At 56.3% G+C, this 24145-nt stretch overlaps 1 protein-coding gene across 2 annotated transcripts; it reads left to right on the top strand.

Annotated features, from left to right (window-relative positions):
- Positions 1-11: 11 nt before the first annotated feature.
- On the top strand, positions 12-22888 carry HSDL1 (hydroxysteroid dehydrogenase like 1). 2 transcript variants are annotated; one of them, XM_070062812.1, is made up of 6 exons: positions 12-138; positions 11144-11215; positions 14704-14929; positions 15483-15928; positions 16081-16308; positions 21681-22888. In XM_070062812.1, exons 3-6 carry the CDS (start codon positions 14710-14712, stop codon positions 21777-21779), a joined length of 993 nt encoding a protein of 330 aa, XP_069918913.1. In that variant the 5' UTR covers positions 12-138; positions 11144-11215; positions 14704-14709; the 3' UTR covers positions 21780-22888. The 2 variants fall into 2 exon arrangements, with proteins under 2 accessions (XP_069918913.1, XP_069918914.1); XM_070062813.1 differs by lacking the exon at positions 12-138 and adding an exon at positions 9310-9431.
- The last annotated feature ends 1257 nt before the right edge of the window (positions 22889-24145 follow it).

The following is a 24145-nucleotide window of genomic DNA, read 5'->3' as shown; positions in this document are numbered from 1 at the left end:
GGGACGGCTCCGCCCTCCCCTGCGCGCGCGCGCCAGTCACGTGGGGGCGCGGCCCGTCCGTAGCCGCTGCGTCCGACTCGGGGGCGGCGGCCGCGCGGGACTGGCGGGACGCGGCCCGGAGACTGCGCCGCCCTGCAGGTACCGCGCCCCCTCGCCGCGCGCCTCGGCCTCGTAGCCGCCGCCGGCCGCCGGGCCCGACCGCTCCCGGGGCGCCCGGGGTCCCTCGGCTCCCTCAGCCCCCTGCTTCCAGGGTGCCCCGCACGGGCGGAGCTGCTTTATGCCCGGGTCTGCACGGGCGGTGTGAGCGGGCCGTGGTGGCCGGGATGGCTGAGATGCAGGGTCACGGGCGGCGCGGGCCGGGCACGCCCATGCCGGCCCCGGGGAGCGGCCGTTGGCCCTGCGGGGGCGCGCGGGTCGGGGCTGGGCCGGGAGGGCGGCCTCGCCTCGGGGGCGCGCCTGTGGGGCGGCCGCGGCCGGGGGGCCTGGGCCTGTCGCTTCGGCCCCGGGAGCCGGGGGTGGCGGGGACTCGGGCTCCGGGGAGCGGGGGAGCCGGCGCCTGCACCCCGGACTCGCCGCGCAGGTGGGGAGCCCGCCTCGGCCCCGGAGCGCACACGGTTCCACGGAGTGCTGTGGACTTTCGGCTTTTCTTGGAATAAGATTCACATAAAATGCACCCCGTCGGTGGTTTTCCAAGACTGGGACAGGGCGGGTTTTAGTGCTGTCGTCATGCCGCTGATTCCCTAGTAGCTAGCAGCGGGTCCTTCGTGTCACCCCTGGAGCCCGCGGTCGGCTTTGTGATCATGATTTCATTCGGGACACACAGGGCTCCCCTGGGCCGGCTCGCTCTGGCCAGGGCCGGGGCAGGACCCAGGTCCCCGACACGGGCTGCTGGAACCCAGTTTCTTGAGCCGTCTCCCGCTGCCTGCCCGGGTCGGGAGTCGGAGGTGGCTGGGAAACGCAGGTGCGCGGTGTGGGATGCAGGCCGCGGCGTCACCCTAGGCACCCACCTACCACCGCACCCCGGCTCCCAGACCCGCTTTCTCTCCGAGGATGTAGCTGTCCTGGACGTGGCGCGTGTTTCATGTCCCGTAACAGGTGCCCTTCCGTGTCCGGCCTGTCCTGTAGCAGCATGTTGCGAGGGCCATGCGTGTAGTGGCGTGTGGCGCCCTTCATTCCTTTCGTGGCCGAGTGGAGTTCCGTGGGACGGAGCAGAACCGCGTTCTGTGTATGCCTTCATTCACAGGATGGGCGGGGTGCGGCCTCCTTCCATGTGCAGAAGGCTGCAATGAACACGCGTGTCCGGGTTTTAACGCGAGGGGAAGTTTCAGTTATCTTGGGCGTACAGCTAGGAGCGGGCTACCCTTGCTGGCTCGTTTCCTGCTGAGTCTAAGAGCCGGGGAAAGAAACAGTATTGGGTCTTGGGTGAGAACCCAGATTTCCAAGGCCCCTGCGGCTGCCTTTCCCACCCAGTCCCGTGGTGGGTCGTGCGCTGAAGTCTGGCAGTGGAAGGCAGGGGAACCCAAAGTCGTGGAACACCAGCGGTGACTTTGTCCAAGTGCGGACATGAAGTGTGAGAAGCTCAACAGTGAAGTCGGGCTTTGAGCACAGAGCAGTATCTGGTCCTGTTGATTAGCTGGAGGGTGTCCAGAGCACGGCCAGGTTCTGCCGAGGAGTATTAGCGCTGTGTCGATCCCAGCCTCACACCATCACGCATCTCCTGGGGGATGGAGCACTTAGATCTGGAAAACGCCGCGAAGCCTCTGGAAACTGGTGTGGGGCAGCACCTTCCTGTCCTGGAGCTGAGGTGGGATTTCTGGAACAAAGTGTAACGGGCACAGACCAGCAAGGAGGGACACTGGGAAGTTTGGAAATCAAGCCATGTAGTCCCTCGGATGTGCCGTAGAGAGATGTGAAACACAGAGAGAATGTGTCCGTAGTGCATGTACGTAAAGAATTCCTGGGGCAGGCGCTCCGCAGTTAGGATGCTCGTCAGGACGCCGGTTCCCGGTCTGAGGTGTCTTGTCTCTGGCTTTCTGCTGATCCGCGTCCTGGGAGGCAGCGTGAGGACGCGCTCCTGGGGACCCTGCCACTCGCATGAGAGACCTGCTTGGAGTTCCTGCTCCTGGCTTCTGTGTGGCCCAGGCCAGGCAAGGGAACAGCAGACGGGAGCTCGCTCGCTCTGTGTACTTCTTTTATTTTTAAGATTTATTTAGTGGGGGCTGGTGCAGTGGTGTAGTAGGTTAAGCCTTTGCCAACAGTGCCAGCATTCCATCTGGGCACCGGTTCGAGTCCCGGCTGCTCTACTTAATTTTTTTTTTAAAGATTTATTTATTTATTTGAAAGAGTTACACACAGAGAGAGAGAGTGGTCTTCCATCCCACGGTTCACTCCCCAGTTGGCCGCAATGGCTGGAGTTACACCGATCCGAAGCCAGGAGCCAGGAGCTTCTTTCGAATCTCCCATGTGGGCGCAGGGGCCCAAGGACTTGGGCCATCTGCACTGCTTTCCCAGGCCACAGCAGAGAGCCAGATTGGAAGTAAAGCAGCTGGGTCTGGCGCCTATATGGGATGCCGGCGCTTCAGGCTAGGGTGTTAACCCACTGCACCACTGCGGCTGGCCCTGCTCTACTTCTGATCCAGCTTTCGGCTATGGCCTGGGAAAGCAGCAGAAGATGGCCCAAATGTTTGGGCCCTGTACCCGCATGGGAGACCCAGAGGAAGCTCCTGGCTCCTGGCTTCGAATCTGCCCAGCTCTGGCCATTACATTCATTTGGGAAGTGAACCAACAGATGGAAGCTCTCTCTCCCTCTTCTCTCTGTAACTGCCTTTCAGATAAGTAAATCAGCCTGGGTCTCCCACGTGGGAGCAGGCACCCAAGCACTTGAGCCATCTTCTGCTGCTTTTCCGGTGCAGCAGAGGGAGCTGCGTTGGAAGCTGAGCAGCCGAGCTTCGAACCAGCACTTTGAAATGGGATGCCCGATGTCACAGGTAGCAGCCTAACCTGCTGTGCCGCAGTGGGGGCTCCAAGTATTTTTTAACTTATTTATTTGAAAGAGTTACACAGAGGAGAGACAGAGAGAGAGAGAGAGGGAGAGGGAGAGGGAGGGAGGGAGAGAGGTCTTCCATCCACTGGGTCACTCCCCAAATGGCCACAACGGCCGGAGCTGTGCTGACTGAAGCCAGGAGCCAGAAGCTTCTTCTAGGTCCCCCATGCAGGTGCAGGGGCCCAAGGACTTGGGCATCTTCTACTGCTTTCCAAGGCCATAGCAGAGAGCTGGATTGGAAGAGGAGCAGCTGGGAGTGGAACCGGCACCCATATGGGATGCTGACACTGCAGGTGGCAGCTTTAACTGCTCTGCCACAGCGCTGGCTCCCAAATAATTAAAAAAAAAAAAAAAGAATTCTTGAGATTCTGAGAGAAGGCACCATATCAGAACAGGATCCGTGGTAAAGTCAACAGTTCTTAGATTGGCAAACACAAGCAGTGTGTAAGCGTCACAGGAATTCAGCCGTGGTGGCCGAGGAGATATCAACTGAACCATGACGCTGCCGCCTCGGTTGAGAGCTGCTGACTGCTGCCCGCCCGTGGTGTGGGGCAACGAGTCCGCACCTGCCGCGGCTGGGCGCGGCACTGCCTCTGCCGCTGTGGTTGCAGGCCTGCAGCCCAGGGGCTGGGCCCTGGAGCACTCTGTACAGGTGCGCAGGAGACAGTGACAAGGCTGCGTCACCGCGCTGCTGGAAGACTCGGGACCCAGAGCAGTGCCCCCGCCGGCCACAACAGGATGGGCAGTGAGTCACGGTGCATTTGTGTCGGGAGCTGCTGGACGGCAGAAGCCGCAGCGGTGGAGTCCGTGCTGTGGGTCCTTCGTAGAAAGTTCTAAACCGGGCAGCAGCGAATGTGCTTTGTCACAAATACATGCTTGCTGTGTACAGCCATATAGAAGAGGCCGGGGAATACGGCCTCAGAATCTTGGAGAGAGGTTCTCTGCAGGGTGCAGGCGGACGTATGATGGGGAGGAAGGCCGCTGGGCGTCCAGGAAGTAGACAGGTGGCGGTGAGCAGTAGACACATGGTGGTGAGCAGTAGACAGGTGGCGGTGAGCAGTAGACAGGTGGTGAGCAGTAGACAGGTGGTGAGCAGTGGACAGGTGGTAGCAGTAGACAGGTGGCGGTGAGCAGTGGACAGGTGGTGAGCAGTAGACAGGTGGTGAGCAGTGGACAGGTGGTAGCAGTAGACAGGTGGCGGTGAGCAGTGGACAGGTGGTGAGCAGTGGACAGGTGGTGAGCAGTAGACAGGTGGTGAGCAGTGGACAGGTGGTGAGCAGTGGACAGGTGGTAGCAGTAGACAGGTGGTGAGCAGTAGACAGGTGGTGAGCAGTAGACAGGTGGTGAGCAGTAGACAGGTGGTGATCAGTGGACAGGTGGTGAGCAGTAGACAGGTGGTGAGCAGTAGACAGGTGGTGAGCAGTGGACAGGTGGTGGTGAGCAGTGGACAGGTGGTGGTGAGCAGTAGACAGGTGGTGGGGAGTAGACAGGTGGTAGCAGTAGACAGGTGGTAGCAGTAGACAGGTGGTGGTGAGCAGTAGACAGGTGGTAGCAGTAGACAGGTGGTGAGCAGTAGACAGGTGGTAGCAGTAGACAGGTGGTGGTGAGCAGTGGACAGGTGGTAGCAGTAGACAGGTGGTGGTGAGCAGTGGACAGGTGGTGAGCAGTAGACACATGGTGGTGAGCAGTAGACAGGTGGTGAGCAGTAGACAGGTGGTGGGGAGTAGACAGGTGGTGAGCAGTAGACAGGTGGTGAGCAGTAGACAGGTGGCGGTGAGCAGTAGACAGGTGGTGAGCAGTAGACAGGTGGCGGTGAGCAGTAGACAGGTGGTAGCAGTAGACAGGTGGCGGTGAGCAGATGCGGGCTGTGTTCTCTGAACTGTACGTGACAGGTTTTACATACTCTTGTATATACTGTTCACGTTTTTCAGAATCACAGGAACATTAGGTCTCTCTCTTGCCCTCAGGAGACGTGTGCTGTCACGGGAGAACCAAGACAGGCAAGTTAAGCATTTGACCAGAACTCAGGTCAGCGTGGCGATGGTGCACGCGGACGAGATGGGGAACCCAGGGCCGGCAGTGTGGCCCGTCGGGGCCTGCTGCTGTGGCTCTTCCCAGTGGGAGTCAGGAGCTGACTGGGGCTGTGGCTGGTGTTGGGAGGACAGAGAGGAGTTGAGTGCAGGAGGGATTCGGAGAGCACCAGCCGTTGACGGTGGTCAGGACCTCAGATGGAGCGCATTTTCAGTTGAAGATCGATGGTCTCTGAGGGGACTGTGGTTCCTGGATGCTCTCGCTGGGTCAGGGGCCACTTGGATATTTATAACATGGTTCTGGGTCACGGGAAGTCATCAACTTAAAAACGTCTGCTAAAAAAAAAAAATGAAAAAAGAGGCCTGGCGTTTATTTATTGAATTTCTTGTCCTGCCTAGGATTACTTTGGCTGGGCCAGACCAAATGGTTTTGTGGGCTTTTTTTTTTTTTTTCTTTAAAGATGTATTTATTTGAAAAGGCAGAATTACAGAGAAAGAGGGAGGGACAGACAGACAGATCTTCCATCCGCTGTTCATCCCCCAGATGGCCTGCACGGCTGGGGCTGGGCCAGGCTGAAGCCAGGAGCCAGGAGCTCCATCTAGGTCTCCCACATGGATGGCAGGGGCCAAACACTTAGTCTGTCTTCCACTGCTTTCCCTGGTGCATTAGCAGGAAAGTGGATGGGAAGTGGAGCATCCGCGACTCCAGCTGGCATTCAGATGGCACGCCGGCCTTGCAGATGGTGGCTTAACCCGCTGCACCGTAGCCCCGGCCTCAGCTTTGCACGGGCCCCACATTTCCCCACCCCTGGTGAGGGGCAGCTTGAGGGTTGCTGTAGGATTGTCCTAAAAGTGAAACTGATAAATAGATTGTCCTTCCATCCATCCGTCCTCAGTATTTCCGTGCCTGCTGTAAAAATTACAGCAAATAGGGGCTTAACATACAGAAATGTGTTACCTTACAGCTCTGCAGGTGGGGAGTCTAAAGTGAGCTGGTCGTTTGGTGGTTCTTTGCCCGCCCTGGCGCTGTACTTGCTGTATTTTGTTTGAAAGCATCTTGGCCAGTCTGTCTGGTGTTTTCTCACCAGCTGCCCCACCCCTCGTTCTGGGGAGCTTGGTGGCCTCTGTTTCAGCTAGCACTTTTCCTCCTGACTCCTGAGTGCTTGTAGATTTGATTTTTTTGCCATTTATGCTGCTGGATTGAGTCAGCTGAACCGTGGGTTGGGATAATGTTGCAGGCTGCAGCGGTGGTGCTGGGAAAAGGTGACCCTGATTTCCCACCGCACGCTTTCGGCTGTTGCATTCCCTGAAGTTTACGACGAATGTTGCCCTGTAGAAGCAGAAAATGCCTGACGGAAGGGGATTGCTTCTCCTTCCCTGGTTTGGGACAGTTCTCTTCCCTGCCCCTGCCCCTTCCTTCTTTTTTAAGATTTATTTATTTGAGAGGCAGAGATGCAGAGAGAAGAGGGGAGAGACAGAGAGAGTCAGATTCCATCCGCTCATTCTCATGCCAGATGGCCACAAATGGCTGGGCCGGATCGAAGCTTGGAGGTAGCAGCTTCTTCTGGGTCTCCCACATGGGTACAGGGGCCCAAGGACTCGGGCATCTTCCACTGCTTTCCCAGGCCACAGCAGAGCTGGATTGGAAGTGGAGCAGCCAGGACTTGAATCAGTGCCCATATGGGATGCCGGCACTGCGGGCAGAGGCTTAACCTTCTAAGCCACAGTGCTAGCCCTGGAAAGAGTTCTGATTTTGTTTTGTTCACTGATGTTTTAGTGTTTTTTTTTTGTTTGTTTTGTGTTTTGTTTTTGTTTTTTGACAGAGTTAGAGAGAGAGACAGAGAGAAAGGTCTTCCTTTACCGTTGGTTCACCCCCCAAATGGCTGCTACAGATGGCGCTACGCCGATCCGAAGCCAGGAGCCAGGTGCTTCCTCCTGGTCTCCCATGGGGTGCAGGGCCCAAGCACCTGGGCCATCCTCCACTGCACTCCCTGGCCACAGCAGAGAGCTGGACTGGAAGAGGAGCAACCGGGAGAGAATCCAGCGCCCCAACTGGGACTAGAACACGGTGTGCTGGCGCCGCAGGTGGAGGATTAGCCTAGTGAGCCGCAGCGCCAGCCAATGTTTTGTGTGTGTGTGGTTTTTTTTTAGAGAGGCAGAGTTATAGAGAGAGGGAGAGACAAGAGAGGCCTCCCATCTGCTAGTTCATTCCTCAGATGTCCAAAATGGCTGGAGCTGGGCCTATCCGAGCCAGGGTTTCCCACATAGGGTGCAGGGGCCTAAGGACTTGGGCCATCTTCCACTGTTTACCCAGACCATCAGCAAGGAGCTGGCTCAGAAGTGGAGCAGCCGGGACTCGAACCGGCTCAGCTCCCATATGGGATGCTGGTGCCGCAGGTGGAGGCTTGCCTCACTATGCCACAGCGCCGGCCCCTGTTTAGTTTTCTGTAGAGGTAAGAAGACACAACTTTAAAGCTTTTTTCCAAGTGTAGTTTTTCTACTTTGCTGAGGTGTAATTGACAACTAAAATTGTATATACTTAAGGCATACAACATGATGAGTTGATTAGCGCAGGTACTTGAAAAAGTTTATAGAAAAAATTTGAGTAAAAGTGTGAGTTTATTTTGGTGCAGAAGTTTTTTGTTACATGTGGAAAATGTGTATTCTGAAAAAGCCGTGCATGGACTCCAGATTTGGTTTTGTGCCAACATAAACTCATATTTTTAATTCCATTCTCCACAGCCTTGTGAAGTAGGCTGGTACCTGTACGTTCTGAAATGAAGGCCGCAGTCAAGTTCATTAACCCGTCTGTCACCGCACATTGCTTCCCTCTCAGGGAGCTTCACGCTGTGAAATGCTGTTCACGACTGCGATACAGTGGTCACATACGCAGCACAGCGTGGGTGACTGGTCGCTCCTGCGCATGGGCCCTGAGAACCAACTTGTCTCGTACACATAATTGTGCACCCTTTAGCCGGCGTCTTCAGGTTTCCCCCGTCGCAGCCTCTGGCAAACACCGTTCTACTGTTTAAAAAGACAACATTTTCTAATAACTTTACAAGTAGATTGTAGGCAGCGGTACTTCCCTGTGATTTAGTGTTACTTTTCAAATAACCTTTATGTTGGAGACCAGTTAGCCCACTTGGGCCGCTGGAACAGAACACCTCAGTGGGTGGAGCTCACAGTTCTGCAGCTGTGGCCAGGGTGCCGGCAGGTGCCAGGTTCCGTGTCTGGGAAGCGCCCCTCCTCATGGATGGCCTGATGGCACCTTCTCGTTGGAGCTCGCACTCAGCTCCTCCCGAAGCCCCTCCCAGTACCGTCTGATGGAGCCTTGGCTCACTTCCCAAAAGAGAGGTCAACACTGGAAGGCATTCCTGGCCCCTGACCTCAGCTGGGCCTCACACCCTGTTGCCTTCATACCTCACCCCCTCGGCCACCTGCAAGACCAGTTCCAGGAATTCCCCTCCGCCTCCTGCCCCTACCCCACCCCCTCCCCAGCCCCAGCCCCAGCCCTCCTAAAATACAAAAAGGCCCAGCCTCGGCAGTTGGTTACCCACCTCTGCGGCTTTATTTTCTCTGAATAAATTTGGTCTGGTGTAGATTCATACACTGCCTCCTTTCTGTTCTACGCCTCTTTGCCTTACATTTTTGTGCCCCTGTGAGGTGGCTCCAGTCTGCAACTCTTTTTTCTAACACCATCACCTGGCAGGCTCAGGATTCAGCACGTGAATTTGGAGGATGAGACACTGAGACCGTAGCAGTCACCAATGCCTTTAGTCAAGTCCAACAGCCAAAGCAAGTTCAGTGTGGTTCCGGGCCTCTGTGCGCCTTGGTAGGTCTAACGGATCGAGCAGTTTGGCTCCCCAAACTCCTGCAGGTGCTTAAACCCCAGAGACGCCTTCCTGGATTAACATTAATGGTTGATGGATGAAGGGTGGAGACCTGATCCAAGGTTGGTGTCTGCGCGGTGGGCCTGGTGGTGGCTTTCCAGGTCGTCAGGGCTTGCCCTGGGAAGCACCGGTCACGTTGGCTGCGCACGCTTCCGGGCTGGCCTGCTTCCTGGCTCACCCTGCAGTCCCGCCTCTCACCCTCTTCAGATGCCTACACCATAGGGCTGCCCAGTCTAGACTTTGAGTCTTCAAAACTGTGAGCTAAAACCTCCCGCCTTCCCAAGTAGCTGCTCTCAAGTGTCCTTTTTTCTTTTTTTAAGATTTATTTATTTATTTGAAAGGTGAAGTTACAGAGAGGCAGAGAGAGAGAGAGAGAGAGGTCTTCCATCCACTGGTTCACTCCCCAGATGGCCGCAGTGGCCGGAGCTGTGCCGATCCAAAGCCAGGAGCTTCTTCCGGGTCTCCCACGTGAGTGCAGGGGCCCAAGGACCTGGGCCATCCTCTGCTGCTCTCCCAGGCCATAGCAGAGAGCTGGATCGGAAGTGGAGCAGCTGGGATTTGAACCGGCGCCCCTGTGGGATGCCAGCGCTGAGGTGTAGCGGGTACAGCCGCAGCCGGCACCCTCAGGTGTTCTAAAGCAGTGAGAAGTGGCCGGTGTCATGGGCTTGCACACTTCCGGGTGTAGTAAACAACTGGAGACCCCCCCTCCCAGCGAAGTCATGAGTGTTTGACACTGAGGGCTTTGATGAGAAGACGTTTTCCACACTGTGGGTAAGGGTGGGCAGAAGAGTTGGGAGGATGGATGGAACAGGGTGGTAGTTCCTGTTACGCACCTTGGCCCAGTGAGGTCTGAGCAGACGTGTGACATGTCTGGTGTGTCGGGGGTGGGGCAGGCGGCAAGGCCGCAGAGCCCTGCGCCGCGGCTGGTTAGCTTCTGAGGCCAGCCCAGCCCCTGTGCAGCGAGTAGGCCTCAGTGCAGAAACTGCTGGGCACGAGGGGTCCCACAGCCTGGCCTCTCCCAGCCCTCTCGCCTTCAGTGCACACCCTCGGCTGTACACACACGGAACCGTTCTCTCTGCACGTGCTGGGCCTTGGGCCCTGACTCGAAATCCTCCCGGGAGACACCCCTGCGTGGTCAGAAGCACCTGTCTGTCTGCCTGTGAATCCTGTGTGCAGCACAGTGGGGAGTCCCGTGGTGTCCTCGGCCTGGGACGCTTAGTTCAGGGTTTTTGTGTTCTGTGTAGCTTGCCTTCACAGGGGCGCACGGAGCCCAGTGCCCACGTACGTCGGGGCTTCGCGGCTCCGTTGCTCGGGATTCGGCAGTACCCTGCGGCTCGAGCTGCACTGTGCAGTGTAAGGTTGTGTCCTGTCTGCCTGTGCTGAGGACCAGGCCTTGACTGGAGAGCCCTGCCCTGGTTCTCTGCCATTTAAGAGCAGTGGTGCTGTCTGTCCGTTAGGTGGCTGTTGACGGTTTGACCGTAGCGTTAATGCTTCTCAGTGCTGTGCCCGTCGAGACGGTGCAGGGCCTCTTCTGATGGAGAAGCTGAGAAGCCGGGCCGACGGGGGCCTCGCCACTGCCTGCCTGTAGCTGGACAGAGGGCTCTCTCACTGCCCGCTCCTGAAAGCCCTGACTCACTCACAGCTTTAAAGAAGCCATCGCAGCTCCCATAGGCTGCCTTCCCTCCTTCCGCCCCTGCCGGGGCTTGGCCTGGTGACTGGCTCAGGTGGGCCAGCCCGAGTGTCTGCAGGGAGTTGGCAGGAGTGTGGACGTCTGAGTGCCCAGGGCAGCTGGAGCTGAGGAAGGTGTGGTGCAGGGCGGGCGGGCAGCTCTGTGTCTGCCCCTTCCCTGGACGCGCTAAGGAGCCTGTCCTTGTCCAGGCTGATTAGCCTAGCGTGTGGTCCCATGGGATGAAATGCTCCTTAGGGACAGCCTTGCAGGAGGGGGCGTGTGCTCCAGGCGAGCCCCGCGGAAGGACCGGAGGCCTCCCAGGCAGCCCCCGCCTGGCTTACCCTGGGTGAGGGTGTTTCGCATTGAGTAAATGCTTTGCTGTCTAGACAGCAACTCATGGCATGGATTTTTATGTTTTCACAATTTTTGAAAGCTTTGAGCTTAGTTTGTTATACTGTTTTTCCAGCAAAGGAAAGGAGTTGAGCTTTTCCTTGTTGGTTTTTGTTCACAGATCGGCCGTAAGAGGACGGGGCTGCGTTTCGCTGCATCCCAGACCTGGCGGAGGAGGGAAGAGAAAACGAGGGTAGGTTGTGACTGGGGGGGCAGGGGAACCCCCGTGCTAGAGATCGCTTCACCCGAGTGGGGATTCCCGGAGAGAACAGCTGAGCTTCAGGAGAGGGAAGCTCCCTGTGCGGTCGGCCGCGCCGTGAGGTGCACCTGGCCCCACGTGAGACACACCCGGCCCCACAATGAGGCGCACCTGACCCCACGTGAGCGACACACCCGGCCCCACGTGAGCGACACACCCGGCCCCACGTGAGAGACACACCTGACCCCATGTGTCAGACACACCCGGCCCCACGATGAGGCGCACCTGACCCCACGTGAGAGACACACCCGGCCCCACGATGAGGCACATCTGACCCCACGTGAGAGACACACCCGATCCCATGATGAGGCGCATCTGACCCCATGTGAGAGACACACCCGACCCCACGTGAGAGACACACCCGACCCCACGATGAGGCGCACCCGACCCCACGTGAGCGACACACCCGACCCCACGATGAGGCGCACCCGACCCCACGTGAGAGACACACCCGACCCCACGATGAGGCGCACCCGACCCCACGTGAGCGACACACCCGACCCCACGATGAGGCGCACCCGACCCCACGTGAGAGACACACCCGACCCCACGATGAGGCGCACCCGACCCCACGTGAGCGACACACCCGACCCCATGCGTGAGGTGCACCTAACCCCCATGTGAGAGACACACCGGACCCCACGTGAGAGACACACCTGACCCCATGATGAGGCGTACCTGACCCCACGTGAGAGACACACCTGACCCCACGTGAGAGACACACCTGACCCCATGTGAGACACACCCGACCCCACATGAAAGACACACCTGATCCCACATGAGAGACACAGCTGACCCCATGATGAGGCGCACCTGACCCCATGTGAGAGACACACCTGACCCCACGTCAGAGACACACCTGATCCCCATGTGTGAGGTACACCTAACCCCATGTGAGAGACACACCCGACCCCACGATGAGGCGCACCTGACCCCACATATGAGACACACTGACCCCACGTGAGAGACATACCCGACCCCACAATGAGATTATATTCTGTTTTGAGAGGTTGTATTGCATATAAATTACTATTTTTTGCATTTATTTTCCTTGTGGCATGGATCACAAAAGGCATGTGATCTTTTAATTTATTTTATTTATTTAAAAGAAAGAGAGACCTCCCATCCACTGGTTCGTGCCCCAGATGCCCACCGCAGCTGGGGCTGGTGCTGGGCCAGGCTGAGTTGGGATCTAGGAACATGATTGGCTGGGACCCAGGCACTTGCATTATCAGCTCAGCCTCCCACGGTGCACAGCAAGAAGCTGGAATCCAGGCCCACCCAGGACTTGAGCCTAGTTGCTCCAGTACGGGATCCAGGTATCCCACGTGCTATGTGTGTCTGTGTGTGTGTTTGAAGATTTATTTATTTGAAAGGCAAGGTGACCAAAACGAAGAGAGAGAGAGAGATCTTCTCTCCATTGGTTCACTTGGCAAATGGCCACAATAGCCAAGGCTGGTCCAGGCAGAAGCCAGCAACCTGGACTCTATCGGGGTCTCCCACGTGGGTGCCTGGACCCGAGCACATGGGCCATCTTCCACTGCTTTCCCAGGTGCATTAGCAGGGAGCTGGATCGGAAGTGAAGCAGTCTTTGTGGGATGCTGGCATCTCTAGCTTCCTCTGCCACTGTGGTGGCCTCCCAAGTGCTGCCTTAACTGCTGTACCAGATGTCTGCCCCGTAAACAGAACCCCACTGTGGGGTATTTTACCCATGGGAGGTACAGTGGCCTGACGAAGGTTTTGAGAGTGGGACAGGCAGCTCCCATCTGCCGGCTCCCTCCCCAGCTGACCACAGTGCCAGGAGAGGGAGGCAGCTCCCATCTGCTGGTTCCCTCCCCAGCTGACCACAGTGACAGGAGAGTGGGGAGCTCCCATCTGCCGGCTCCCTCCCCAGCTGACCACAGTGATGGGAGAGGGAGGGAGCTCTGGTAGAGGTGGCAGGGACTCAGTCCCCCGCTGCCCCCAGGGGAGCGTGAGCACAGCACTCCCCGAAGTGGGGCTGGGACGTGGACCCAGGCCCTCCAGTGCGGGACGTGGGCATCCTGACCGGCAGATTACAGTACTGTAGACCGGCTCCACCCCCACCCCTTCTCCCTTGAGGAGAACTGTTCTGACTTCGCCTGTACCCGCCTAGGTAGTGGCAGGGCCGCGGATGAGACCTGTGGCTTGAGAGAGTCCTCGCCCGCCGAGGGCCGCTGGCACCCACTGCCCGGCGCTCTGCTGGGGTGCGGCGGGTTTGCAGTGCTTTCCTTACCCGGGTGCCTCTCTCACAGGGAGCTGGGATTCTCTTGCATCCATTTCCTGCTGCCTGCTGCCCCGCGCTCGAGTTACACGCAGTGGGTGGGGGGGCCTCGCGCTCTCTTATCGGGCTCGTGCCAGCTTTACTGCTATTGTTGAGTAGTTTCTAGTTTTAGGTCTTTTCCCCCTTTTTAGTGGGATTTAAGAGGGGCCTCTCACAGAAGTTTTATGTTTCCTTTTGCTGGCTTACAGCCAGCTTTCTCACGTGTGCGCCGCACCTCTGTGTGAACAGCTGACAGGTGCTTTAGGTTTTCTGCCCTTGCTTCCTTCATGGGCGCTCACCTGGGATCAGCGCAGTGACTCCCCGGTGAGTTGGGGTGAAGCCCAGCTCCCTCAAGCCTGCCCTGGGCTTCGGCGCCTGCCCTTTGCCTGCCTCTGCAGGGCTGTGTCCAGTTGCAGACACGTGTTTGTCTGACGTGTGACGCTCTGAATCGTCTTCACCTCCACACAGTTGTCTAATTCGTCCTCTCCACCTTCGCGTCGCCACAGTGCGCAGAGGCAGAGGAGGTGCTCAGTGAGTGTGTCCTCTGTGGCTGTTACCAGATTGTCTTGTACTCTTCTGGAACCTGAGAGGCGAAGCAAGGACACAGGCGCGCAAATCACACTAGCGAGACAGAAGTCCCCGACCTGTGGGTTTGTACGAGAACCGTTTCTGTGGTTTGGGAGGTAGCACACTCTCTTTCTTTCTAAATATCCATTTTTCATTTTTGTTTAAGTTGAGGAAAGCTCACTTTGGTCTCAGCGGAGTGGTTAGCTCCTCGAGGCCAGGGCCGTGTCTCTGTCCACTCCGGGTCTCCCGTGCTGTGTCTGCACGTGGGCAGCAGCCCCTGCGCCGGCGCTGATGCAGGGAGCAGAGGGAGACATGTGCCTGTGAGCTGCCGAGGGAGCGGCGTGTGTGCCGGTTAGGGTGTCGCAGCTTTCCCGGGCGCGGGCGTGTCGTGTGCACTCTGATCTGCACTGTGGCACAGTGTGTGGATCTGAGCAGGAATGTGGTGACTCGGTATTGCCAGCTTCCTCTGTGAAGCATCTTGGATGCCCTCTGATCGCTTTCTTCCCCCGGATGATGCACCGTCCTGTGACTCTAACTCCTAAGCGCGCATCTCTGTCTCTCCCCTGCCCTGCAGGCTGCCATGGCGGCTGTGGACAGCTTCTACCTCCTGTACAGGGAAGTTGCCAGGTCCTGCAGTTGCTACATGGAAGCCCTCGCCTTGGTTGGAGCCTGGTACACGGCCAGAAAGAGCATCACCATCATCTGCGACTTCTACAGCCTGGTCCGGCTGCATTTTATCCCCCGCCTGGGGAGCAGAGCAGACCTGACCAGGCAGTACGGACGCTGGGCTGTCGTCAGCGGTAACCTGATTTAGAGTCCAAATAGCCCTTCCCGTGACTCGTGTTTGCAGTCGGACGCCTCGTTCCGGGGGACAGTGGATTCACTGCGACGGTTCCGGGGGACGTGCACTTTAGATTGTGCGCGCATCTCCCTGCCCCTCGTCGCAGGGTGTGCCTGCCCCGTGCTTTTCGTCCGCATCCCGCCTGCTTCTGATCCCAGGCCCGCCGCAGCCGTATTTCCTTACCCGCTTTGCCTTTCCAAAGTAGTCCTTGGAAACGGCCGCGGTGTTCGAGATGCTGCGCCGGTTTTGAATCTCACTTGATTATCGTTCTGCGGAAAAGCAGCTCTCGGCACTCATTCGAGCAGGTGGACACTGGAGAGCACATTCCCGCTGTGTCCCGTAGCCAGCCTGGTGCTGGAGGTGACTCCTGACTGTGCCAGTGTCTGTGCCGAACACTCTCAGTGCTCCTCAGGCAGTGATTCAGCCCTGTCCTTGCCCGCTCCCTACGAGAACCCATCGCACAAACCTGACGGCGTGGCGCGATGGTACTCACGCCCCTGCTTGCCTTGCAGGGGCGACAGACGGCATCGGGAAAGCCTACGCCGAGGAGCTCGCCAGCCGCGGTCTCAACGTCGTCCTCATCAGCCGCAGCGACGAGAGGCTGCAGGCCGTCGCCAGAGGCATCGCTGACACCTACGGGGTGCAGACCGACGTGATAGTCGCCGACTTCAGCAGCGGCCGAGAGATCTACGCGCCCATTCGCGAAGCCCTGAAAGACAAAGACATCGGCATCTTGGTGAACAACGTGGGTGTGTCTTACCCCCACCCCCAGTATTTCACTCAGGTCCCAGAGGACAAGCTCTGGGACATCATAAACGTGAACATTGCCGCCGCTAGTCTCATGGTCCGGATAGTGTTGCCTGGAATGGTGGAGAGGAAGAGAGGCGCCATCGTCACCATCTCTTCCGGCTCCTGCTGCAAACCCACTCCGCAGCTGGCTGCGTACTCTGCTTCGAAGGTCAGGCATCCGCAGGAGAGAGACTGTAGAATTGGTGGTCAGGCTCACTCGGCAGTGCATGTGGGCCTCGGCCGTGTGTTGCTGGAGGTGTTCTAAGCAAGTGCTCTTCCCTCTGAGCTCAGGTCTGTGTTTTCCCCGCTCTGTCCTGACAGGCCTACCTGGACCACTTGAGCCGAGCGCTGCAGTACGAGTACACTTCGAAAGGCATCTTCGTGCAGAGTCTGATCCCCTTCTACGTAGCCACCAACACGACTGCACCCAGCAGCTTCCTGCACAAGTGCCCCTGGTTGGTGCCTTCGCCGAAAGTGTACGCCCATCACGCCGTCTCTACGCTGGGCATTTCCACGAGGACCACAGGATACTGGGCCCACTCTATTCAGGTAGCGGTGTGCTCTCAGCTCTGAGTGCTCAGACGTGACAGCGGACTCTGGCGGAAGCCTGAGGTGGGGAGGAGGGCGTGGTCGATCCTGGTTGTTACACCTGACATGCTAAGAATTCTCACGGTTCCGTGTACGTGACACCTGACGTGAGACGTGTAGCTGTGGCATTAGCAGACAGCGGGGGGCTTCAGAGTAAAACAAGGACGAGTGTCTCTCCGAGAGCAGTGAGGCCGCAGCTGGAGCTCCAGCTCCTGTGCCCGTCACGTCAGGTAGTCGCTCAGCCTGTCCTGGACGCATCTGTCGAAGAAGCAGACATTTCTAAGTCTGTTCAGGCGTGACAAGGATTGAGCTGTCGTGTTATTTTAAAAGCACTGATTGGTTTATTTGAATGAATTACAGAGCGAGTGCTTCCGTCTGCTGGCTCACTCCCCAGTGGCTGCAGAAACAATGTGAACGCTTGTCTCTGCGCAGAGGTCGCCACGTGTCAGTGAGTTCCTGGGATGGTGACGGCATCGCTTATTTATTTTGATGAATTAATAAGAGGAAGCCATACTTTCCTCCTTTCTGTGAGCTCCTGCATGTGGAACTGTATTTGAGTCAGTTTCTGAGTAAAGATCGTTTATTTTTTTTAAACAAATTTATTTATTTATTTGAAAGTCAGAGTTAAAGAGAGGAGAGATAGAAAGGTTAATTTTCCATCCACTGGTTCTCTCCCAAAATGGCTGCAATGGCTGGAGCTGGGCTATTTGTTCAAGAAATAAAGAATTTTTTTTTTAGAGATTTATTTATTTATTTGAAAGGCAGAATTTACACAGAGAGAAGGGGAGAGAGAGAGAGAGAGATCTTCCATCCGTTGGTTCATTCCCCAAATGGCCTCAACAGCTGGAGGTGGGCCAGTCAGAAGCCAAGAGCCCAAATCTTCTTCCAGGTCTCCCATTGGGATGCATGGGAGCCAAGGATTTGGGTCCTCTTCCACTGCTTTCCCAAGCACATTAGCAGGGAGATGGTTTGGAAGTATAACAGCCAGGACTCGAACTGGCACCCATATGGGATTCTGGCGTTGTAGGCGGTGGCTCTACCTGCTACACCTCAAAGCCGGCCCCAGGTTGTTTTTTTTAAGTTTGATCAGATGTGACCAAGATTTGGTATTTTAGTATTTTTTCTTAAGATTTATTTATTTGTTTGAAAGAATTACAGAGAGGGAGAGACAGAGATCTTTTTCTTTTATTTTTCATTTGACAGGTAGAGATATAGACAGAGGGAGAGACAGAGAGAAAGGTCTTCCTTCCGTTGGTTCACCCCCCCAAATGGCCGCTATGGCTGGTGTGCTGCGCTGATCCGAAGCCAGGAGCCAGGTGCTTCCTCCTGGTCTCCCATGCGGGTGCAGGGCCCAAGCACTTGGGCCATCCTCCACTGCACTCCCAGGCCACAGCAGAGAGCTGGCCTGGAAGAGGAGCCACTGGGACTATGCCCATATGGGATGCCGGTGCCACAGGTGGAGGGTTAACCAAGTGAGCCACGGCGCCAGCCCCGAGACAGAGATCTTTTTCATCTGGTTCGTGGCCCGGAGGCTGCAGTGGCTAGAGCTGGGCCAGGAGGAAGCCAGGAGCCAGGAGCTTCTTCAGGTCTCCCACGTGGGTGCAGGGGCCCAGAGACTGGGGCTGTCTTCACTGGTTTCCCTGGGTGCCTTAGCAGGGAGCGAATTGGAAGTGGAGCAGCCAGGACTCCAGCCTCAGCAGCTTAACCTGCTGTGCTGTACCACCAGCCCCTGTAGAGTGAAATTCTTAGAAGGACGTTGTAAAAAGAAGTATTTTTAAAATAAAGTATGTATGAAAGAATGATCTTAAGTACTGGGGGGAAACTCCTAACTGCTATGATAGGTGTGTGTTCTTTATCTGTGGTAGATGGATGAGGCTTGGCTGAGAACTGTGTCCTTTAGTGCGTGGAGTTGTCTTAGTCATCAAGCTAATGTTTTGGGGACTTTTTGCATAAAGATGAGTAGATTTACCAGTGCGTAAATAGATTAAGTAAATCAAGTTTTATTCCTAACCAAAAGATTTGCCTACAGCTTTTTTTTTTTTTTTTTTTGGAATAAAAAGTGGTTTTATGTAAGTGGCTGTTTGCAGGCCCTCAAAGCCTGGAGTGAGGAGGGCGGGCCGCCTGAGAAGCAGGCCCCTTAGGGACGCAGGCACGGCTCGCACGGCTCGGACGGCTGTGGGCGCAGCCGGCTCTGAGGGTGTGCATGGAACACCAGCAGCTTCGTCACAGTTGGCTTTGTTCACACTGATGAACTTTTCTCGAGAGCGTATTCTTCTAAGAAGTTCCGGCAAGCCGCCTGATCTGCAGAAAGCTGTTAGAACTACATTTTCCCTCTGTTTCCACTTCTACTCATTGTTTTTTTCAATTTTACAGGAGATATTTGATTCATTAATCGCTGTCTTGGCATAGCAGATTTCTCTGATAGCTTTTGCTAGTGTGACTTTTTTTTGTTATTTTCAGTAGATGGGTTTTATTTATTTGAAAGGCAGAGACAGAGAGAGACGATGAGAGAGAGAAATCCTTACCACTCCCCAAATGCCTGCAGCAGCTGAGGCCGGGCCGGGCTGGGCCGGGAGCCCGAGCTCATTGGCAGCAGGGACAGGGCCTCCCACATGCGCATTAGCAGGAAGCTGGAATCAGAACCAGACCTGGGGCTTGCACCGGGCGGGCGCCCTGGGGTGAGTGTGGGCGCCCTGGGTGTCTTGTCTGCAGTGCCGGAAGCCACCCCGAGATTTCAGTCTGCTGTCAGCCTCTGGCCTGCAGGAAGGGAGACGCATGCTGTGAGGCCTTATCTCATGCAGTTGATCCCAGTTAGTTTTCCACACTGGGAATTCAATACAAATGATAGTCTGTTTTTTGACAAGATCTGGTAATAGATTGAATTGAATGGGTTGACGGCAAGGAAGACGCAAAACGAATTCTCTGGTTTGCTGAGAAGTCAGTGTCTGTCCCGTTGAGGGGCCAGGGCTCGGGAGCGGCAGTGAGAGCTGTGTGTGCTGGCTCTGCAGGTTCTGGGAGTACTGACGAGCAGTGGAGGCGGCAGGCGTGTGCCGGGGCGCTCGGGTGAGGGGTGCGGGGGAGATAAGCCAGTGCATTAGCTGCGCTGATCCGAAGCCAGGAGCCAGGTGCTTCCTCCTGGTCTCCCATGCGGGTGCAGGGCCCAAGCACTTGGGCCATCCTCCACTGCTTTCCCAGGCCACAACAGAGAGCTGGACTGGAAGAGGAGCAACCGACAGCCGAGGGAGGGGTGGCCTCACCCCCGGAGAATGTCTCAGGAGAAGAAGCGCCAGGTTTCCTGGAGTCCCTGGAGGCTCTCAGCATCCCTGGGAGAGGTGGAGGAAGGAGCCCCAGCACAGGGCGGGGCAGCCAGGCTGGGGCTGTCGGCTGAATCCGCCCTCCCCCTGCAGGTGCCCAGGGCCGCTGGGCGGGGTACATTACTCCACACCCAGAATCCTCCCTGTCCCTGCAGGTGCCCACGGCCGCTGGGCGGGGCACCTGGGGTACGGTCCTCCACACCTTTCCCTGGGGCTCTGTGCTTCAGGAGAGGATCCCAGCGCGTGTCTGTCCTGGCATTCCCACTGGTCCTTCGTCCTCAGGTCCCACGGAGCCGGTGGGTGGGGAACGCGTGCCCTTTACCTGTCAGTCGTTGGCGGGCTTGCCCGCCGGCGAAGCGCGCACCTCGCTGTTATGTGTGCCTCTCCCTCGGGCTCCCCAGACTTGCTGTGTGGCTGTCTCAGGGTTTCTCCGCAGGAGGAGGAGTTGGCTTAGTGGCAGAGGAGGAACAGCCAGCCGCCTTTTAAGGCTTAGACCAACTGGTCAGGACCCCTGGACGTGGTCAGACCTTGAAGACCACCCTCCCCCAGCGCACAGCCAGCGCTGCCCCCTCACTTGAGGGCCTGCCATCTGCTGCACGTCCCAGTAGCCTTCCTTTCTGGTCTCCGTTGGTAGCTGTAGGAATCCACGAGTCAGCCCCTTTGGTTTATTTGTCAATACCCAGAGGACGCAGTTCTTCCCTCTGACTTCCATTATCTCTCCATCGATCCGTGCCCGGGGCACTAAGATCACAGTGGAAGGAGCCCGAAACCATTAGCCGGTTCCGTGCCACGTGCAGCTCGTCGGGGGCCTGGCATGGTGCACCTCGGTGCTGTTTGCTTACAGACAGTGGTTGTGAGTGGACATTTTACAGCAGGTTTTCAGATGCTGACTCTCTGGACAGTGGATAAAGAACGTCCCCGTGTGGGGGCTTTGACGGTCCGGCTCGTGCCTCTGACTGTGTGATGCAGCCTGTCAGGTTCTGCTGAGGGACCGCGACACGACTCCTCGGGCACAGGCTCCAGGGAGGAGGGGGCAGGCATTTCCCACAAAACCTTGCTCTGTCAGAAAGTCCAGGACGTTCCCTTGGCCCAGGTGGCGTGCTGACGCGTGCCTCCCTGGAGCTTCTGTGGGGCCTGCTGGGGTCAGCCGCAGCCCGAGGACTGTCAGCAGGCGCACCTGTTCTGTGTGGGCTCATTCACTGAGAAGAAGGTGGGGTGACCTCTGTTGTCACCCATTGTTCAAGGCTAGACTGTCAGAGTGTCACGTACTGCAACTTGGTAACGGGATGTGTCCTGAGAAACCTTGTTCAGCGCCTTCGTCATCCCATCAGGCCCATGCTTAGTGGGAGTCTGCCCATTGGTCTTCTTACTACCCAGGTTCCGACTTCCGTAGATCCCAGCACGGCCGTCAGGGCAGAGCGCGGCCTCCTTGCCTCAGCACTGTGGCTGCCGGGAGTGGGTGGCTCCTGTTGGGAGGCGGTCCTGGGCTTGCAGGGTGTGGAGCAGCATCCCCCGCCCCCACTCGCTGCCCGCCTGGGGCACCCACTGCCAGGGAGGCACGCGGAACTGCTCTGGGCGTCGTCCCAAGCCCCCTGGCTGAGACCTGGGCAGGACGGTTCCCCGGTGCCCTGAGGCCCCGTGACACCCTGAGACGCCCTCCCAAGGTCTGCTCCACGCGCCCCAAAGCCCGGTCTCCTGCAGTACTTACCTGTGCGGCCCTGAGTTCGGCCCGACTTCTATTGCTGAAATGGTTTTCTGCTGGGTGACCAGTGAACCTAGCGTTCCTCACGTGACGTGCAGAGGGAATCGTATCACTGCGTGGGTCTGCTCAGCCTCGTCAGAGAAGGGGGGGGAGGTCACGTCTCTGTTCTCCAGGGCATCTCAGGGGAAACGGACGCTCAGTTCGCGGGCGCCCTGGGCTCGGCCTTTGCCGGCTTAGTCGGCTGCTCTGCGAGCTCGCTCCTTGAGTTTCAGCGGTCTGGGGTTCTAACCTTGTCATCTTTTTCTCTTCATTTTCAGTTTCTTTTTGCACAGTATATGCCTGAGTGGCTCTGGGTGTGGGGAGCAAACATTCTCAACCGCTCGTTCCGTAAGGAGGCCTTAACCTGCAGAGCTTGAAGCTGGGTGACCCCTGAGAAGTTTGGCCGATTCATGGTAACCTGCAGTCTTCTGCCGTCTGGAAAACCACGTTCCATTTATCCTGTGTTTTCTTTGATTACTGATTGCCTAGATAGGTGATGCGCCTCCTGCAAAGCAGACCTAATTCTGCAGAGCGCTGTGAGAACACCTCGAGCGCCCAGGACCCCGGGCTGTGTGCACGCAGCGCCAGAAGCATCGCAGCCACGCGGACGCCTTCATTTCTGGGCTTCTTTTCAAGTTGTGTGATTGACGTTGCTGTCGGAGCCGGGCGATCGAACAGAGACGTTACCTGACTCATCAGCACTGGCTCCTAAGGGGAATGGCCGTCTTCCCTTTATAGGCGACGGTGTCGGTTTTCAAATGTCCTTCAGGAAAACCAACTGAAGTGTTACTTGTGACTGAAGCTGCTGGTATTGTTAGCACTAAAGACCTGTGTGATGTTGTGTAGCTGTCGCTGTGGGTCTGTGTGCGAGCGCTGCCCTTCAGCGGAGATCCCAGTAGAGAACCGCGTGTGGATGCGTGTCGTGTGTCTGTGTGTGTGGGCGGACGACGGGGTTACCTCATAAGGATTTGTCGGGGGGACTGAACTCGGAACGTCACGGGCATCAAGCAGTTGAATCCTTTGCACCGTAAACAAGTGTGCCAGTTCTGTGCTGGAGTTTGCCACGTGCACTGCTTCCTGCGTCATGTTTTGTGTTTTCAAATCCATGGAAAATTTCCTTCCTAGATGTGAATGTGTAGTGGGTGACTCTGTCAGCTTTGGTTCGACAGATAATGACTGTGGGTGCGTAGGGGCTTCTCAGACTGTGCTGTACTTTGTAGCTGCAGTGGAGCCCTTTAGAGCTTGTTCTGTCTGATTTCCATATGCTTTTTATGTAATATTATTCTGTTCCGTAGCATATTGATAGAAACATCAAGTATTTATGGAATAGTCGTTAAGATATGGACAAATTATGTGTGTGATATGTACCTGTTGTAATAAGTAAGTTAGCTCATTTCTGGTTCATGTAGTGAATTTATGTACGACAGTGAGTGTTTTACCAGTATGACTATAAACATAACGCCCACGATTCGGGTTGGTGTTGAAACCTGCTGTGAAGTGTCTTTAATTCTGCTTCTCCAAAGCCAGCCACTTGGGAGGACCACACACCCAGTGCTTGAAAAACTGAAGTCACTGTATGGGTGTGGCTGTGCATATTTAAAATCCAGAGCTTAGCAGCATGACAGTGGCACAGAGCTGTCAGCTGGTTGAAGGGCGGACGTGTGTGTCGTTGGTTTCTCGTGAGAGGCACACTATTCTCTTGGGCTCCAGCGTTGCCTGTGACATTGCCTGAACTACTTTAGCTGTGACTTGTGCTTAGAAGATCAGTGGTTCAGTTCTGCAGCTCTTCCACTCCTAGAGCATGTCTTTAAAACCCGCGATGTCAAGAACCACACACACAGAGATGCTACATAAAAGCGAAAGTTCTCGTGGCGTTAGCTTAGAATCCTCTGAACCCCATGCCATACTGATGTGGAATAAACAGCCACAACCGTACGAGACAGCATCGTCAGACTGTTACACGCAAGGCTGTGTCTTCGTCTTTGTCGTGTGGTGGGTCTGTCAGGCACACCTCTCAGCAGTTGTCGAGACTTCTGCCCCAGCAGGATGGAGATGATTATACAGTGTGTGCAGGAGGTGGAAAGTCGTCCACCGCCCACCGCTAGTGAAGGGAGCAAGACCAAGAGTTTCCTTAGGTTTTTTTGTTGTTCATCAAATTCCTCTCCTCCCAGATCATTTGAGAATTAATGGACACAGTGAGTGGGGATTCTTACTAAAAATGTGGGAAATAAGAGCCTTTGAAACTCAATCTGTGAATTCAGTTCAAAGTTTCACAATAAAAGAAGTTGCTGTCTCCTTTGGAAGAGGTTTTGGTCCAAGTGTCCCAGTGTTTTCTTTTCCCCCTCACAGAAATGATGACCAACACTTGACCTGTGAACACATGGGATCCTTTTCATTAAAAGCCCATGTTTCCGTCACAGCATTCATTGCATATCACAGTGTGCATGTAAGTCTTTGGAAGCAGCTAAGTTTAATTCTGAGAGTTAGGGAGAGAGAGAGAGGAAGAGATTGATCTCCCATCCTTTGGTTCACTCCCCGAATGGTTGGAACGGCTGGAGCTGGGCCTCTCTGAAGCCGGGAGCTTCTTCCGGGTCTCCCACATGGGTGCAGGGGCCCAAGCACTTGTGCCATCGTCTGCTGCTTTCCCAGGCGCATCAGCAGGGAGCTGGGCGGGAAGAGCAGCCCGGGACTTGAACCTGTTCTCCTACGGGATGCTAACTTTACCTGCCACGCCACAGTGCTA

Source organism: Oryctolagus cuniculus, chromosome 18 (assembly GCF_964237555.1).
Source record: "Oryctolagus cuniculus chromosome 18, mOryCun1.1, whole genome shotgun sequence".
Classification (NCBI taxonomy): domain Eukaryota; kingdom Metazoa; phylum Chordata; class Mammalia; order Lagomorpha; family Leporidae; genus Oryctolagus; species Oryctolagus cuniculus.
The sequence above is the reverse complement of the archived record's forward strand: the minus strand, read 5'-3'. Positions and strand labels throughout refer to the sequence as shown.